This window comes from Oryx dammah, unplaced genomic scaffold, assembly GCF_014754425.2.
Source record: "Oryx dammah isolate SB20612 unplaced genomic scaffold, SCBI_Odam_1.1 HiC_scaffold_24, whole genome shotgun sequence".
In the NCBI taxonomy this organism is placed as follows: domain Eukaryota; kingdom Metazoa; phylum Chordata; class Mammalia; order Artiodactyla; family Bovidae; genus Oryx; species Oryx dammah.
The window spans coordinates 64,237,303-64,256,047 of NW_024070208.1; the positions used below are offsets into that span (position 1 = coordinate 64,237,303).

Sequence of the window (18,745 nt, forward strand, 5' to 3'; positions counted from 1 at the left end):
ATTATATACATTTACAACTTTACATTTTTATACTGTATCTTCTCTTTTAATAGTCCAATCTTACTATTATGCCTATCATTATGGCATATTTTATGTTTATCACATATAGATTGCAGCTAAAGTATAATTTAAAAACATAAAAATGGCTCCTCTAACATTCATTATTGAATTCCCAATTTTCACAACATGATTTCCTAGGACTTTAATGCCATTCTGATAAAAAATAATTTCATTAAAATATATCCATATATATATTTATACATGGATTCTGAGTTTCTCTATTTTGCATTTTCATGTGCCATGTTTGCTAGTTTAACATCTGTGTTTCTGTGTCCCACAAAAAACCATAAATATATCTAGACTTTTGCCTATTTTAAACATTTTCAAATTTTTGGAATCCAACTGTCTTTGCCATATAGTATGTACTTGCTGAGGTCCTTTAATGGACCAGAACCTGCTGTTCCGGAGTCAATGACGAGAAAGTGAAAGAAGGAGAAAGGCTCATATTTCCTGAGTTACCCAGCTGGCTTTCGTGTTCCAGGAAATCAGCCAGAAATAGAGAGAGAGAGAAAGAAAGAAAGAAAGAAAGAAAGACACGGGGACCAAAGCTCTAATGGAGCAAAAGTATTTTAATCAACATGGTGTGGGCATATATACTGTCTTACAAGGTAGTTATTCTCAGATAAAGATTAAAATTCCAGACTTACAAAACACAGGTGATCCATATTAAAGAGAGAGAGTTGTAAACAATCACTTTTACCATATGGTTCATAAGAAGGAAGAGGGTACTTATCACCTTATTGAAAAATTAACAAAGGAAATGCCTGGATCAGGAGAGGCTTGCCTCTCCTCTTAATTCCTGAATAGTCAGGAATTAATAAGGAACAGAGGATTCCTGAGAGATCCAGACAGCATACAGGAAGCCTCCTGTTAAATGCTTCCTGACATGTACTGACACTTAGTCCTAGTTGTTGAATGAACACTAACTGATATCTCTTTATTTAAATTTTGTTGGTCTTTTTAATATTTTTCTCATTCAAATTGTTTTCAGTTTACCAGTTTCTCTTTCACATTCCATTGCATTCTTGTCATATAAAGGTATTAGTTGAATTCTTTGATTTAAGGTTGTAGAATAATAAGGGAAAATATCAATTCTGATTTAATATTGTAAAAGGATATCAAGTAATTTTAAGAGAGAGTCAGAGAAAAAAAATTACAATGAAATTTAATCAGCCTGAGCTGCTCAATATATCAAGCAAAAATACTGTAGCCTCAGTTTTTCCCCAGTTAATTTTTTGAGCTTCTACCTGCCCCATTAACAAGAAATACATCTCTTGCAGGCTTTAAAGTCTTCAAAATGTCTTAGGGATACTAGTGGCTTAGAATGTTCAGAGACAGGTCAGAGTCTGTTTGCCACCTCTGAGTGAAGAGGAAAAGTTTCATCAGGTTGATAATGTCATGGATTTTGGAAAAGAATTAGAAAATTGCAATATTTTATTTTACTGTTTTTACTTTTTGAAATGTGAACATTTTAAAAACACATATGAAAGTATAGAAAATGGAACGGTGAGAATTTGTGTACCCATAATTGTTTTAACAATTACCAACAGTCTGCCATGCTTATTTCATATCTTCCCCACTTTTCAGAAGGGAAGTGTCTACACTGTTTTAAAGTAAATCCAAGATATCAAATCATGTAACTATTAAATACATCACTAGATATCTTTGCATGTGTGTGTGTGTGTGTGTTCACTTGCTCAGTCGTGTTCGACTCTTTGTGACCTCATAGACTGGTACCCACCAAGCTCCTCTGTCCATGGGATTTCCTAGGCAAGAATACTGGGGTGGGTAGCCATTCCCTTCTCCAAGGGATCTTCCCAACTCAAGAATCAAACTAATGTCTCCTGCGTTGACTGCACTGGCAGTCGAATTCTTTCACTGAGCTACCTAGGAAGTCCTAAGTATCTTTTGTAGATCATGACATTTAGTCATTCTATAATACTGGTTGTGGGGCCCTAAATGGGAAACCTTAAAAAAGAAGGGCTAGCTTTGTGGTTTAGAGCTAAGATGGCGCCTGGCGGAAGAGATGAGGGCACGGCCTAAGTTGTCTGTCAAAACTTTTGATTGGCTCTCTTGATTTCTGTACACGTAGACAGCACGTGATCAGCATAGACTCCTGTTATAATGATGGCACATGATGATTTGACATTTAATGTGATTGGTGCAACTATGGAAAGTCTCTCGCAAACCCCTCCCTGCTTGCCTTTATAAACCAAGAGCTTCCAACAATAAAGCGGAACTGCTTAGACGGAACCCCTGTCGCGTCTGATTGTCTCTCGCTCGAGGAGGGTCTGGGTTGGTGGACAGCAGGCTCACCTCTCCTCGGGACCCTTCGGCTTTGCTGAGGGAAGTTCCACTGCCTCTCTCTTTCTGCTGAGTGCCCCCCGCAACTGGTATCACATTTAATGAAATTTTTTAATGTGTCTATAATCTGCTTATTCTAATCAAAACCAAAGGCTATCTGGTTATAAATGTTATTGTTTTATGCTATATATATTAAAACTATTCAAGAGTGATCTAAAATATTGCAACTGACTTATATATCAACCCTCATTGTACCAGCTGGCATTATAATCCAAGGACTGCATTGGTAGCCCACTACCACATGAGACAATAAACATGGCCGTTTTGCTTTCCTGGAAACTGTTCTGAGGACTCTATTTCCCTTTTTTATAATTCAGATAAAAAATGTCTAGTTACATGTTCTATTTCCAATGTAATGTGTTATTTTCCCTATATTCATCCTTCTGCATGCCTCAGATTGATGAATCATCTGAGAAAGACTCTGTGGGTGATTGCTAAGTACTTCACACTGTATCTATAAAATATGGCAGCATTAAAACATCCCAAATATGTTGGCTTAAAATAATGCACATCAATTTAGCTTATAATTAAGAGGGTGAACCATTTATATTGGGCTTAGCTGAGTATTTCTACTTTTGATTTTAATTGGAATCACTCATGTGTCTGTATCATTTCATACACCTATCCTTTTGGACATTGGTGGGCCACTAGTCAGGGGACTTCCCTGGTGGCTCAGATGGTAAAGCATCTGTCTACAATGAGGGAGACCTGGGTTCAATCCCTGGGTTTGATCCCTGGGTCTAGAAGATTCCCTGGAGAAGGCAATGGCAACCCACTCCAGTACTCTTGCCTGGAAAATCCCATGGATGAAGGAGCTTGGTCCAGGCTACTGTCCATGCGGTCACAAAGAGTCAGGCAAGACTGAGCGACTTCACTAGTCAGGATGATAAGGAAATGAGTTATCCATTTGTCTCTTTCTTTACACATACAGGCTTGGGCTTTGTTAAACAAAGGCAGTTGAAGGGTTTCCATCATATAAATATTTTTCACCTTTCTGCTTGCAACATTTTGTTTTTGTTCAGTTACTCCGTTGTGTCCGACTCTGCGACCCCATGGACTGCAACACACCAGGCTTCCCCATCCTTCACCATCTCCTGGAGCTTGATCAAACTCATGTCCATTGAGTCAGTGATGCCATCCAACCATCTCATCCTCTGTTGTCCCCTTCTCCTCCTGCCTTCAGTCTTTCCCAGCATCAGGGTCTTTTATAATAAGTCAGCTCTTCACATCAGGTAGCCAAAGTATTTGAATTTAGGTTTAGCATCAGTCCTTCCAATGAATATTCAGGATTGATATCCTTTAAGATTGACTGGTTTGATCTCCTTGCAGCCCAAGGGACTCTCAAGAGTCTTCAATAACACCACAATTAAAAACCATCAATTCTTCAGTGCTCAGCCTTCTTCATGTTAGCTTTTGTTCTAGTGGTCAAAACAAGTAATAAGTCCAAGGCCAGAATAAGTGAAGTAAGAGACCACACAAAGGTAGGCTTAGCTAAATGTTCTGAAGAATAGTACACTGAAAATCTACCACATATTTCAGTCCTCAGTTCAGTTCAGTCGCTCAGTTGCATCCAACTCTTTGCGACCCCTTTGACTCTCTGTGCCTCTTTGAAGACTTACAAGACCTTCTAGAACTAAAACCCAAAAAAGATGTCCTTTCCATCATAGGGAACTGGAATGCAAAATTTGGAAATCAAGAGACACCTGGAGTAACAGGTAAATTTGGCCTTGGAGTACAAAATGAAGCAGGGCAAAGACTAACAGAGTTTTGCCAAGAGAACACACTGGTCATAGGAAACACCCTTTTCCAACAACACAAGAGAAGACTCTACACGTGGACATCACCAGATGGTCAACACTGAAATCAGGTTGATTATATTCTTTGCAGCCAAAGATGGAGAAACTCTATACAGTCAGCAAAAACAAGACTGGGAGCTGACTTTAGCTCAGATCATGAACTCCTTATTGCAAAATTCAGACTTAAATTGAAGCAAGTAGGGAAAACCACTAGACCATTCAGATATGACATAAATCAAATCCCTTACGATTATACAGTGGAAGTAACAAATAGATTCAAGGGATTAGACCTCATAGAGTGCCTGAAGAACTATGGACAGAGGTTGATGATATTGTATAGGAGGCAGTGATCAAGACCATCCCCAGGAAAAAGAAATGCAAAAAGACAAAATGATTGTCTGAGGAGGCCTTACAAATTTCAGTCCTTCACAAAAATATATTTTAGAGTATATTTTGACAACTTCTTCATGAGAGAAAAGAAAAACAGTCTCATAGATTAAATTCCACTTAAAGTATCCCCGTGTAAGATAACCTGATTAATATATTTCACTTCATTTGAGAAAAGCAATATAATAGCATTATATTCACAACACTAATCATCTGTCCCAGCTTATAATTAAGTAATATTGATAAAGTCCCTTGATGCCTTTGCTTGGTTTACTTCAAATCAGAAGAGATTGTATCTGTCTATTCTTCATCAAAATGGCATTTTCAATTGCATCACCTGCACCAGACAACCACAAGCCTCAAATTTGACAAGACTGTCTTTCAATACACAATGGTGGAAACTGACAATGAAGCCTTGGGAGACTGATGCATTTTCAATAATGCAGGGATTTTTTTTTTTTCCCTTATAACCGGCCTCTCCTCCCCCCGCCCCCCCCTCCCCCGCAGGGAAAAGGTTTAAACCATTCAGTGAAGGAGAAAAGCTATTTTACTGTTTTTTTAATGGTTATTTCTTCAAACTTGAAAAGTTTCATGTCACTTTCAAGTATGTTATTAAGAGAGGCAGAGCTCGAACAGATTTAAACTGCCCTCTCTCACAGCCAAATCTCCTGCAATTGAAAATGCCAGGGTGACAAAGGAAGCTGCCATGTAAGAATACACAGTTCTGGCTGAAAGGACCTAACTCTCCTGATAATCCTGATGGTGCCTGTGTTATTTCATAGGTGGCACACTCAGGTTAGATAAAAACATGACAAATTGAAAACTAATGACACCTCAGGAAAAATGTCAAGCAAGTATTATTTTTAAATAATCCTTGTTGACTGTGAGAACCTAATGTGAGGCTTCTACTGTAGTATGGGGGAAGATTGTCATGCATGCCATAAACTGAGTTGAATGGCACTGCAAATTTGATCGGGAAATTAAATGTTTTATGAATGATATGACAGAAAAATCACTAGACCCAACTGCAGTTGGCTATGGGTCATCAATTTTCTTTTGGCCTCAGTTATTGAAGCCAGTATTTATCTCTCTGTATCCTGTAGGATTATGTTAGCTTATACAGATTTACAATTATAAGCAAACTGGAGAAGAATTAGAAGAAATAAATAGGTTCATCAGTAGCTGAGTTCTTTTCTCTTCCTGAAGACAAGAGTTACCCTTCTGAAATGCTCTAAAAATAAATACAATCATTCGAAAATAAATTTTTTCTCCTCTCATATTGGGTGCTACATTTCATAAAAATAGCATTAAAGATCTCTGAAAAGTAAAGTTTAAAGATGTATCTACAGTGCTTAGAGCAAAAGTGTTTGGTGTATATTTGTTTTACACCTCAAAGTCAGCAGCTTTCATTTAACATTTACATAATGATATTTTAAAATATCATTTTTAAAAGACAATTTTGGCTTAAGAATTGCACACAAATATTACAGTGAGTCTGTGTATCCTTCTCAGCTTTCCCTGTGTTAACATCTCTCAAAACTAGCATATTAACCTTGGAAAACAAACTATTAACTAAAGAAAAGATAATAACAAGTGTTGATGGGGATGTGAAGAAATTGGAACTCCTATGCAATATTGTAGAGATTCTTCAAAATATTAAAATTTGAACTATGATCTACCAATCCTACTTCTGGGTATTTATCCAGAAGAATGGAAAACAGGATCTCAAGGAGATAATTGCAATTTCATGTTCATTATAGTGTTAATTGCAGTACCCAGGAAGTTAACTAAACCTAAATGTTCTTAGATGAAAATTAAAAAATATATGGCATACATTTAAAGAATATTATTAGGTCATAAAAAAATGAAGGAAATCCTTTATATACTACAAAAATGAATGAACACTGAAGAAATTATGCTAAGTGAAATTAGTCAACCACAGAAGGACAGAAACTGCATGACTTCTACTTATATGAAGTTTGTAGTCAAATTCATTGAAGCATAAAGTGAAATAGTATTGCCAGGGCCTGACAGCAGTGGGAGATGGGCAATTGCTGTTCAGTGTGTAAAAAGTTTCAGTCATGCATGTTGAAAATGCTAGAAGAGAACTGCTGTACAATATTATATCCTATACTTAAAACATTTAAGAGGTTAGATTTCATGTTATGTATTTCTTTTTACCACAATTTTAAAAATGCAGTAATAACTGTAGGTTGACTTTGTCTCCTGAGATACTTCTAAACTCTTGTATTGATTCATATACTGTACTGGTGGGTCTTCCTTTTTAATATTTTTATATAGTCATTTATGTCAAATGCAAATAGAAACACTTTATTTTTGTCTTACCCAGTGCCTCTGTCCATTTGTTTTGCCATAATAAAAATATAATAGATTGAATGGCTCATAAACTACAGAAATTTACTTTTCACAATTATGAAGGCTGTAAGCCTGAGCAGGGTATGTCCAGTTTTGGTGAGGGTCCTCTTTCACATTGCAAACTGATGACTTCTCACTATATCGTCTCATAGTGGGAGGGGTGAGGGTTACCTGTGGGAACACCAATCTTATTTTAATGAGAGCTCTACTCTCATGACATAATGACCCCCAAGCCCTACTTCCTAACTATCATCTTGGGGGTTATGTTATCAACATGTGAATCAGCGATGGGGTGGGAGGGGATATAGATATTCAGTTCTTAGTATACACTCTGTTTTCCATCTATCCTTTATGTACAGGAATTCAAGTATGGTAAAGCTGTAAGAGAAGATGATATTTTCCTATATTCCGATCATAGGGGCAACACTTTCAGTCTTTTACTATTGAATATGATGTTAGTGCTATCGTTTCTCATAGAGGTCCTTTATAAAGTGAAGGAAATTCCCTTCTATTCCTATTTTTTGAGAGGTTTTATCATGACTGAACATTAAATTCTGTCAAAGGCTTTTTCTGCATTATTCAGTTCACTAACTTTTTTTTCTTATTTAATATACAATTAGGGTGAAATTGATTAATTGATTCCCAAATGCGAAGAGTTGGACACGACTGAGTGACTGAACCGAACTGACTGAAATGGTGAAACTGCGTTTCATTCTTGAGGCAAGTCTCTACTTTGTCTAGATTTATTGATCTTTTTATATATTATTGAATTCAATTTGCCAATAATTTGCTGAAAAAATTATCTATGTCCATAGTTTTATTGGTTTCTGGTTTTTTTCCCCCTTGTAATATCATTGTCTGTTTTTCTCATGTTAAAATAAATATGAGCTCAGGAAAAATTGGGGAATATTTCCCTTTGTTCTATTTTCTGGAAGAAACTGTAGAATTGATATTATTTCTTCTTTATACTAATTGGTAAAATCATCTGAGTCTGGATTTACTATTTTGCAAAGTTTTTAAACAGAATTTCAATTTTTTTTTAACACTTAAGTATGGGGATATTTAGGTTATTTATTCTGCAAGATTTTGTCTTTAGAAAAATGTGTTGATTCCAAGTTTTTTTATGTGCATAGAATTATTTGTTTTATTCTCTTGATGACTGTGACACTTCTGTTCTTAGATAGACTGTCTTGCGTTTATCTGCTTTATTGATTCGTCCAAGGACTGAAGCAGTATCTGATTTTCTTGATTTTCCTCTACTATTTTTTCTGTTTTCAATTTCATTGATTTCTATTTTGGTCTTTATTATTTCCTTTCTTCTGCTTGCTCTAGCTTAAAGAGCTGACATTTAATATTGAAGAATATGTACATTTTTTTGGGCCTTAAATTCAATGGTTCTATGAGTTACTGTAAGAGCAATTTTGTTGAGGGGGAAAACAGGTTTTACTTCAACTTTTTTTTTTCAGTTTTAGAACATGTTTCCTTGGTTGCTTATGATATGATGATGACATGCATGTGCCTATTTCCCTATAGCTACAGAAGAAATGAGATGCCATTCTGAGAGTTTTCATTATAATCCCTCTTGCGTAAGAAGTGGGCCATGTCTTTGTCAAAATCAAAAACACTTAGTAACAAAATCTTTTTTATTAGTACATGATTATAAAGGGGTGATACAGTGGTAAAGATTCCAGCTACCAATGCAGGAGATTCAAGATGTGGGTTTAATTCTTTGCTTGGGAAGATTCCATGGAGAAGGAAGTGGCAACCCACTCTAGTATTCTTGCCTGGAAAATCCAATGAACAGATTAGCCTGGCAGGCTATAGTCCATGGGGTCGCAAAGATTCAGACACGACTGAGTACACATGATTATTAAGCTTGCTTTTGCACTACAGTAATAAAATGTACACCACTGTGCATTTAGTTATGAACCTGTAATAGCTCTTCTATTTCTCTAACCTCTTGAATTAACTGAACAAACCAAGAGCACTAATACATGGCTGCATGAATGAATAAACAAAATAAAGAGTTGTTCATTAAGGAGAGTTGTAGCAAATGGAATCATGGTGAACATTACATTTTTTAATGTAATAAAATATAGACTAAGAGCTATAAGACTGGAGAAATTAAATTATGTCCACATCACACAAGGTAAATATTGTCACCTATTTAGGTATGAAGCAACAAAAGTTCATATAAGAATGCTGATCTCCCTCATCTTTATTAGGCAGTAAATTTATACTTCCTAAGTGGGAGCCACAGTCTCTGTGGATCCACAGAGTTATATCAATAGCTACAACATTATAATAGCTGTTATAAAACCTTTTCTCAAAATTTAAGATTAGTTTAGGGATGAATATAATTTGTGAAATTTCTTCATTTCCATTTCCATTTTCTTCTATTTCCTAGAAAAACGGATTTAGTTATTTGTTAAAATTATAACACTAGCATTGCATTCTTATGAAGTATTTGTCTACCTGTCTCTGTAAAGCATTTTTCCTTTTAGATTCAAGTTCAATACTTTAATATGCTTCAATAGGTACTTGAGTTTTAAGGAATAATATTTTCCTAGAGAAAGAGGGAACTCTTAAAGCAACAAACAGTTGATGAGCAAGACTCACAGTAAGTTCCAGGCCAAAAAAAAAAAAAAAAAAACAAACACAACTGCCTTTAGAGGCAGAGAGGCAATTATTGCCAGTACTATGAAAGGATACTCCAAAGAAAAGGCAGTCTTCCTCATTTAAAATAGATAGGGAAACAATGGAAACAAAGACAGGCTTTATTTTCTTGGGCTCCCAAATCACTGCAGATGGTGACTGCAGCCATGATACTAAAAGGTGCTTGCTTCTTGGAAGAAAAGCTATGACCAACCTAGACAGCATAGTAAAAAGCAGAGACACTACTTTGCCAACAAAGGTCTGTCTAGTTCCAGCAGTCATGTATGGATGTGAAAGTTAGACCATAAAGAAGGCTGAGCTCTGATCAATTGATGCTTTTGAACTATGGTGTTGGAGAAGACTCTTGAGAGTCCTTTGGAGTGCAAGAAGATCAAACCAGTCAATCCTAAAGGAAATCACTCCCGAATATTCATTGGAAGGACCCATGCTGAAGCTGAAGCTCTATACTCTGGCCACCTGATGTGAAGAGCTGACTCATTAGAAAAGACCCTGATGCTGGGAAAGATTGAAGGTGGGAGGAGAAGGGGATGACAGAGGATGAGATGGTTGGATGGCATCACCAACTCAATGGACATGAGTTTGAGCAAGCTTCAGGAGATGGTGAAGGACAGGGAAGCCTGGTGTGATGCATTTCCTGGTTTTGCAAAGAGTTGGACACGACAGAGCAACTGAACAACATCCCTTTCTTACTCTTAATATAGAAGTGAATACTGAGAGGTATAGCCCAAAAGACTTCAACCATCTTCGATCATAGTACCAGTGCTGTTGTATTCCCCCTTTCACTTTCAGGAGACTGCTACTTCAGCTGGGTGCTATTTTCTCTCTCATTTTGTGCTTCCATTGTTCCATGTACCATCTTCCTTTTTTCAGCACCACAAAATTTATTCTCCATAAATTTGTTTCCAAAGAGTACCAAAAATGTCAAAATTATAAACTTAACTGTATCTTGCATATTTTTGTGCCACAAACTATATTAGAGACAGAAGCAGGAATTTTATATCTCAAAGATTTAAATGTGTTTATTTTTATATTCATATCCACTCACCTCAATCTGCTTTTAATTAAACATCGGTTTGATTACATTTGTTCCTGGAGATAAACTGGAGATGAAAATATTGATGTGTTCAAAGTTAATCTTTGTAAAACCAAAAATGTTTATATGTTGTTTGCCTTACTTATCATTTTATTTTCAGGAAAAAGAAATAAGTCCCCTTTCAAAAAAATGTTGAATAGACTTATTCATCTTTTAACTATATAGGTCCAGACATACGAGTTTCAGCTCAAGCTCTGGTCTATTCCCTCCAGCTTACCAATATTATACCACTAATTACTATCTCATATGACTAATTGATTTTGACTTATAAAAAATAAACACAGTAATTCCCAAATGCAATTAAACAACTTAATATGCAATGCAAAACTCTAAGATATAAATAAATTTCATATTTCATGAAATTTGTGAGAAGGGAAATCACAATCATATATGCATATATCAAATCACTTCCACTCTGTGGTTAAAAGATTACTGCCTAAAGCACTATAAAATGAGTTTTAAATACTTATACTTTTCAATAAGAGTAAAATATTTATATCATATTATGAGGAAAATTATGCTTTCATATGAGGCATGAATGTACTTGTAGTAGTTATGGCTTATTCATTATTCAAAATTTTAATATCATAAATGAAAAACTTTGGTGAGTTTCTTTTCAATATTCCAAGTGATATAAAAATCTGTGGCTATATCATTAATAAATTTTTATATCCAGGACATTAAATTGCTTCTCCAAATTTCACTAGGTATGGATTTGAATGAATTGATGTCTAATACAACATGATATTCATTAACAAAATTAAAGAAATTCTGGCCCATTTTTTATATGAAATATCTTAAAACTAGCATAGATCTCTGTCTCTTCTTGGAAAGAGAAGCATATTCTGGTCTTCAGATTTAAAATCTCTATGCTCTTATTCCTGAGTAGCTTCAGAGCATATATAAAATGCAACTCCAATGATACATTTAGAAACACAAATATAATAAGCATTCTAGAAAAATAGACATCTATTGTTGGTAAATTATAATGCATCAGGAAAACTTAACTGAAATTTATAGAGATCAATCTTTCAATGGACATTTTCCCTATGTTAAGAAACCATTTAAATGTATTTGAAATTTTGTATTTTAAATGATTTAGTAAAGGTGATAGTTTCTTCTTTCTCCTCTTAGAAAACAAGCAAATATATTAGAATGTAAAACAGGAATGCAAACTCTGTTTTTAATTAAAATAGGAAATACTTGAGGTGGAATGACTTTCCAGTTCCAGTTCAGTCGCTCAGTTGTGTCCAACTCTTTGTGACCCCCATGAACCACAGCATGTCAGACCTCCTTGTCCATCACCAACTCCCGGAGTTTTCCCAAACTCATGTCCATTGAGTCGGTGATGCCATCCAACCATCTCATCCTCTGTTGTCCTGTTCTCCTCCTGCCCTCAATCTTTTCCAGCATCAGGGTCTTTTCAAATGAGTCTAAGAGAAGGTAATGTCAACAATGGGAGAAGAGCTCATATGATGTATATGATGGCTCTCACAAATAACACCAACAGCTGCAGAGCATAGACACATATTGCAAAAAACAATACTCTAATGTAAATGACACATTATGAGGAGTAAAAAGGAACAGATACGCTGCTAGCAGGATCTATTTCACTCTTATTTTCCCTGCTAAAATAATTGACTACTGAGAAAACTCTGTAGTATAAGTCTGAATCATGGTTTGGATATTCATGTCATAACATACTTCTGGAAATAGGTGGTCAAATTAATTGAACATCATTTCAAGATGCTGCTGCTGTTGCTACTAAGTTGCTTCAGTTGTGTCCGACTCTGCGCGACCCCAGAGATGGCAGCCCACCAGGCTCCCCCGTCCCTGGGATTCTCCAGGCAAGAACACTGGAGTGGGTTGCCATTTCCTTCTCCAATGCAGGAAAGTGAAAAGTGAAAGTGAACTCACTCAGTCATGTCCGACTCTTAGCGATCCCATGGACTGCAGCCTACCAGGCTCCTCAGTCCATGGGATTTTCCAGGCAAGAGTACTGGAGTGGGGTGCCATTGCCATTTCAGGATAAATAATGATAAAAAAGAAAACTGTCTAGGAGTTACACAAAGATGTTACTCCAGAAAAAAATGTGAAAAGAAAAATGAAAGAATAGAAAGAAATGAAAGAATATCTTTAAATTTGACTATAGAGAAAATAGTTATGACTAAACAGAATGCAATGAATTAATAAGCCAAGACCTCAAAGCAGAGTTTTAAAAACTCAAAAATCATAATAATGAAACAAATGGTGAGAATATTGTAGAGATTGTGGACTTCACTGTGAATGACCTGGAAGACACTGAATAGATAATTACTGAACAGAAATGTAATACAATTTGATAATTTAAAAACATCTTTCTGGAAGTCATATGGTGAAGTGAACGGAAAAGAGCAAAGAATATAAATACGGGGACTGTTTAGAAACGAAATATGACAGTAACGGACAAAAGTGGTAGCAGGTGAAGTGACAGTTGCTGAAGAATCAAATGTCAACAAAACTCAGAAAAATCCTCACACTCATCAATCAGTTCAGTTCAGAAAAATCCTCACTCTCATCAATCAGTTCAGTTCAGTTCAGTCCAGTCGCTCAGTCGTGTCTGACTCTTTGCGACCCCATGAATCGCAGCACGCCAGGCCTCCCTGTCCATCACCAACTCCCGGAGTTCACTCAGACTCACGTCCATCGAGTCGGTGATGCCATCCAGCCATCTCATCCTCGGTCGTCCCCTTCTCCTCCTGCCCCCAACCCCTCTCAGCATCAGAGTCTTTTCCAATGAGTCAACTCTTCGCATGAGGTGGCCAAAGTACTGGAGCTTCAGCTTTAGCATCATTCCTTCCAAAGAAATCCCAGGGCTGATCTCCTTCAGAATGGACTGGTTCACTCATCAATAATACTTTCTAAACCAGGGGCTTAAGCAAAATACATATGAAATATATATTTTGCTTCTTAGAAACAACTGTCACAGAGAAAGGTAATCCAAGCAAGGAAAAAAGGAGTGTGAGTGTCACTGCCCACTTGAGCAGACACCTGAAGAGTTGTACAGCATGCCATGAGGACATCTATGGAAAGGGCAGCCCAGGTAGAGTAAATAGGAAATGGAAAGTTTGTGAGAGGAGAGGGTGCTTGGCGTGTGCTTGGCATGTTTAAGAAACAATGAGGAAAGCATGGTGAGAACAAAGAAAGGTTAAAGAGAAGTGTAAGAATGTGGAGAGGGATGTATACTCAAGAGCAACTTCTTTTTGCCTTATTTTGAGAAGAAATTACTTTGTATGCTGATACGGATGATTCTGAAGAGGTATAAAACTGATTATGCAGAAACAGAAAAGAGGATTTCTAGAGCCAAAAGTCACCAAAGAGTATTGGTGGAATGAACATGAAATATAAGTGGAAGAGATGGTTTGAGGAAAAACACCAGTAATGTCCCTAGAGAGGAAGGCAATGCTAATGAGTCAAATTAGATAAGTGGGTTAACATGGGGAGACAGTGGTGGAATTTTCCTAATGATTATTTCTATTTATGAAGAAAGGAGGCATTAAAAATTTGAAGAGAATAGGATGATATGAAATATTAATCTAAGATTGTAGTTTGTGAATGGCCTAGATTGGTGCTTCTCAAACTTGAACGCACACTGAAATTATCTAGGAAATTTTTTTAAAAATCAGCATTGTGCAACTATACAATTCTGATATAACTGATCTGGAATATGTCTCTATGTCACAATGCACAGTCAAAAATGAGAATCGCTGACACAAGAAGCGAGATAGGTGTTGTGTATATCAATATACTTACACAGAAGGGTCATCTAGAAGTAGGTGGTGGTAATGGAGAATCAGTGATTGTGAATAAGTGGAAGACAATATTCATGGAAGAGATAAAGGGGTAGGATGTCCTTCTATTGCAAAAATGAATTAAGTGATTATTAAATTCACAAATAATTATGACAGGACTAATTCTTAGAAATAGTAATGGGTGAGCCAAAAGCTAAATTCTTTAAGGAATTAGAGTGGGTGATGCTTAACAGTAAATTCTAATGATAAATTCACAGTGTTGTGTGTTTTTTAGAGAAGAGGGAAGGGAATGATCTGGATATTCAAGAAGAGCTCCAGTGAGGATAAATTAGTGACTACTTGAAACATGGGCATGGGATACACCATTTTAAGGGAAATCCTGGTTTCAATTAGAACGAAAAGGGAGGAAACACTGAAAAAGTAAAAGGATATAACTATAAACTATGATCATTTGTAGAGAAAATATTGAGAAGGCTTCAGGAATGGAACATGGGATGGAAAGTATTGATGTACAGAGCTACATGAAGGCAAAGGTTGTGGTAGATGACTGAGGACCCTGGCTTCCTTGTGGTGACTCATATAAGCAGACATTCAAGGCAGAAATAACTTTGATTGCATTATATAAGGCATAAATTGTTGTTAAACTATTAGTTCATATTTTTTAAATGTATGATTTACACACACAATTTTGGAATATATTTTCAAGCGTACATTTACTTGTCATGTAATTTGCCTGGGTGCTGAGTGTTTAGTTAAGAGTGATATCCTGTTTTTCTGTAGGATTTTTCTATATGTTTAAGCATTTTTCAGCATATGTTTATCATTAGATATTAACACATTATCAATAGCCTGGATATAGGTCCACAATTTGTATAGAATATGATGATACTTAAGAAATAAAACTGTTCAGATTTACTTTCTTGGTTTTGTTGAAATAACAGAAGATAATGTTTAATAGGGGTCTACTTAAAAAGTTTTTTCCAAATCAGCTCCTGAAGGAATATATTCTTAACTTTGGATTAGAAAGAAAATGAAGGTACTTTTTTTTTTCCAGGTTCATAATTTATTATACAAATTGAGTATCACATGATGAGTTGACATTAGCCTCTTCAGGCATGGGAACTTAACAAATAGTGTACAGTTCAGAATCTGTTTATGTTGCTGTCACAGCTGGAGTTTTTTTAGACCTTAACTTGAAGTATAAGACTATCAAAGCAATACTTCTGTATGTGGCTAGCACACAATTCATTCTCCCGGTAAGAGTGTAAGAGTTGAAATATTTTTTGATACCAGTGAAATGGAACTGGGCATCAGCTTCTGGACCTGCCATGATTTCAATCTTTCAAGGGGTTCAAACTCCACAGCCTGTGTCCTTCACTGTATGCTGCTTTCGAAAATGTATCCAAAAAGCAATAGGTTTATAATTGGAAGAAAGAAACAAAGGGTTGCTGTTTTGAAAATAAATTGAGCTCCACTTTGCCTTTTTTGGTTAACAAGAATAAAGTCCCTCCACTCAGAACATGATTTATGGAGTTTCATAATAAAACATATTATTCAAGGCCCTTCTTGCACTTAAGGTGATTTATTATACTAGATATAAAACTGGGTTAATGAATCATGGCTAGCCAGGTCTTGGGGTCTTAAAAATTAAAGGTAATATGACAGAGCTCTAAAATGAATATATATATAAGCCATCTAGTTTTCAATGACTATATCCCTGCAATGCCTATATCCCAGAGAAAGGCAACGCCAAAGAATGCCCAAACTACCACACAATTGCACTCATCTCACACACTAGTAAAGAAATGCTTAAAATTCTCCAAGCCAGGTTTCAGCAATAGGTGAACCGTGAACTTCCAGATGTTCAAGCTGGTTTTAGAAAAGGCAGAGAACCAGAGATCAAATTTCCAACATCCACTGGATCATCGAAAAAGCAAGAGAGTTCCAGAAAAACATCTATTTCTGCTTTATTGACTATGCCAAAGCCTTTGACTGTGTGGATCACAATAAACTGTGGAAGATTCTTCAAGAGATGGGAATACCAGACCACCTGACCTGCCTCTTGAAAACCTGTATGCCGGTCAGGAAGCAACAGTTAGAATTGGACATGGAATAACAGACTGGTTCCAAATAGGAAAAGGAGTATATCAAGGCTGTATATTGTCACTCTGCTTATTTAACTTATATGCAGAGTACATCATGAGAAATGCTGGGCTGGAGGAAACACAAGCTGGAAACAAGATTGCTGGGAGAAATATCAATAACCTCAGATATGCAGATGACACCACTCTTATGGCAGAAAGTGAAGAAGAACTAAAGAGCCTCCTGATGAAAGTGAAAGAGGAGAGTGAGAAAGTTGGCTTAAGCCCAACATTCAGAAAACTAAGATCATGCCATCTAGTCCCATCACTTCATGGAAGATAGATCGGGAAACAGTGGAAACAGTGTCAGACTTTGTTTTTCTGGGCTCCAAAATCACTGCAGATGGTGTCCGAAGCCATGAAATTAAAAGACGCTTACTCCTTGGAAGGAAAGTTATGACCAACCTAGATAGCATATTCAAAAGCAGAGACATTACTTTGCCAACAAAAGTCCATCTAGTCAAGGCTATGGTTTTTCCAGTGGTCATGTATGGATGTTAGAGTTGGAAAAGAAAACTGAGCACCAAAGAATTGATGCTTTTGAACTGTGTTATTGGAGAAGACTCTTGAGAGTCCCATGGACTGCAAGGAGATCCAACCAGTTCATCCTAAAGGAGATCAGTCCTGGGTGTTCATTGGAAAGAGTGATGTTGAAGCTGAAGCTCCAATACTTTGGCCACCTGATGCAAAGAGCTGACTCATTGGAAAAGACCCTGATGCTGGGAAAGATTGAGAACAGGAGGAAAAGGGGACAACAGAGGATGAGATGGCGGATGGCATCATTGACTTGATGGACATGGGTTTGGATGGAATCCGGGAGTTGGTTATGGACAGGGAGGCCTGGCGTGCTGTAGGTCATGGGGTCTCAAAGAGTCAGACACAACTGAATGACTGAACTGAACTGAATGCCTATATGTTTTCATTAAATCCTATTTTCATTCGTGAACAGTATTGTTAAGCTTCTAAGAATCAGTTGCTATCATAACTGAAATGAATAATTAAATGTGTGAAGAAATGCATTAAAGCAGTTACCTTCCAATCCATTATCACAGTTATAATTATAATATGATACGCTATGATTAGGAAACATAGGAAATATACATGATACAAAACATGGCTTGTATACACGATACAAACAAGCTTCATGAAAGCTTGTTTCCTGAAATTTATGACTATGCTTTACTCAGCTGTGTAACAACCCTTTATAAGTAACGGAAGGATGCTGTAATCTGACAAACTTTATAATACAAACATATGCTAATTGCACTAGTTTTGCTCTGCTTATTGCCTTCATTTCCTTATTTAGCAAGGATTTCTGTTTAATAATACTAATACAAAACTAAAATGAATTTAACTGCAACCATTTAATATAATATATGGTTGGCATAACTAGTCATGGATTATTACAAACAATATTTGACTTTAATAAGAGTGCCAATCAATCAAATAGGGTCATATGAATACTATTTTTCTAATTGAAAACAAGCGGATATTATGAACTTTTCAAAATTTTTATTTAAAGGATTATAGAATTACCTCATTGGAAAAAAGCCATGGTATTTAATTCACTTTTTGTTTCTTTAGTTTCTTTAGAGAAATATGTGTAGAACATGTGCAGTAATATTCAGTAGACTAGTCTAGCATGTCATTATTTCCATTGTTAGAGAATGTAAAGAATTTGAATTAGTACAGTGAATGTTAAAAGAGTCCTACTGAGAGAAGGAATTTAAGCACAGCAAGCTGCCCAGGCCAAATGGATAAACTCCTGCTGACATTTTCAAATCTGAGCCAGAATCCAAGGAGGGTGTTAGTACCAAATTATCTAATTCACACTTAAAGATGATGCCAGATATTCACTTTTCTTTGGCTTTGTGATAATGATTTGTTCTTGTGTTTTTGTTGAATGATTAATCTTATGGATAACAGTTACGGATTATGATTCCTTTATATTGAAAGTTTCTAAATATTTTATAAAACAATAATCACCAGACAACAATGAGAACTAATAAAAAACTCAGTTTGAATGTTTATATTGTGCTTTAGAAAATTATCCAAATTTTT

The 18,745-nt window shown here is 36.1% G+C and overlaps 1 protein-coding gene across 1 annotated transcript; it reads right to left on the reverse strand.

Annotated features, from left to right (window-relative positions):
• Positions 1–15,583: 15,583 nt before the first annotated feature.
• On the reverse strand, positions 15,584–15,931 carry LOC120883288 (ATP synthase membrane subunit DAPIT, mitochondrial-like). The gene has a single exon (XM_040267331.1). The coding sequence runs from the start codon at positions 15,871–15,873 to the stop codon at positions 15,697–15,699; it is 177 nt and encodes a 58-aa protein (XP_040123265.1). The 5' UTR covers positions 15,874–15,931; the 3' UTR covers positions 15,584–15,696.
• Positions 15,932–18,745: the final 2,814 nt, after the last annotated feature.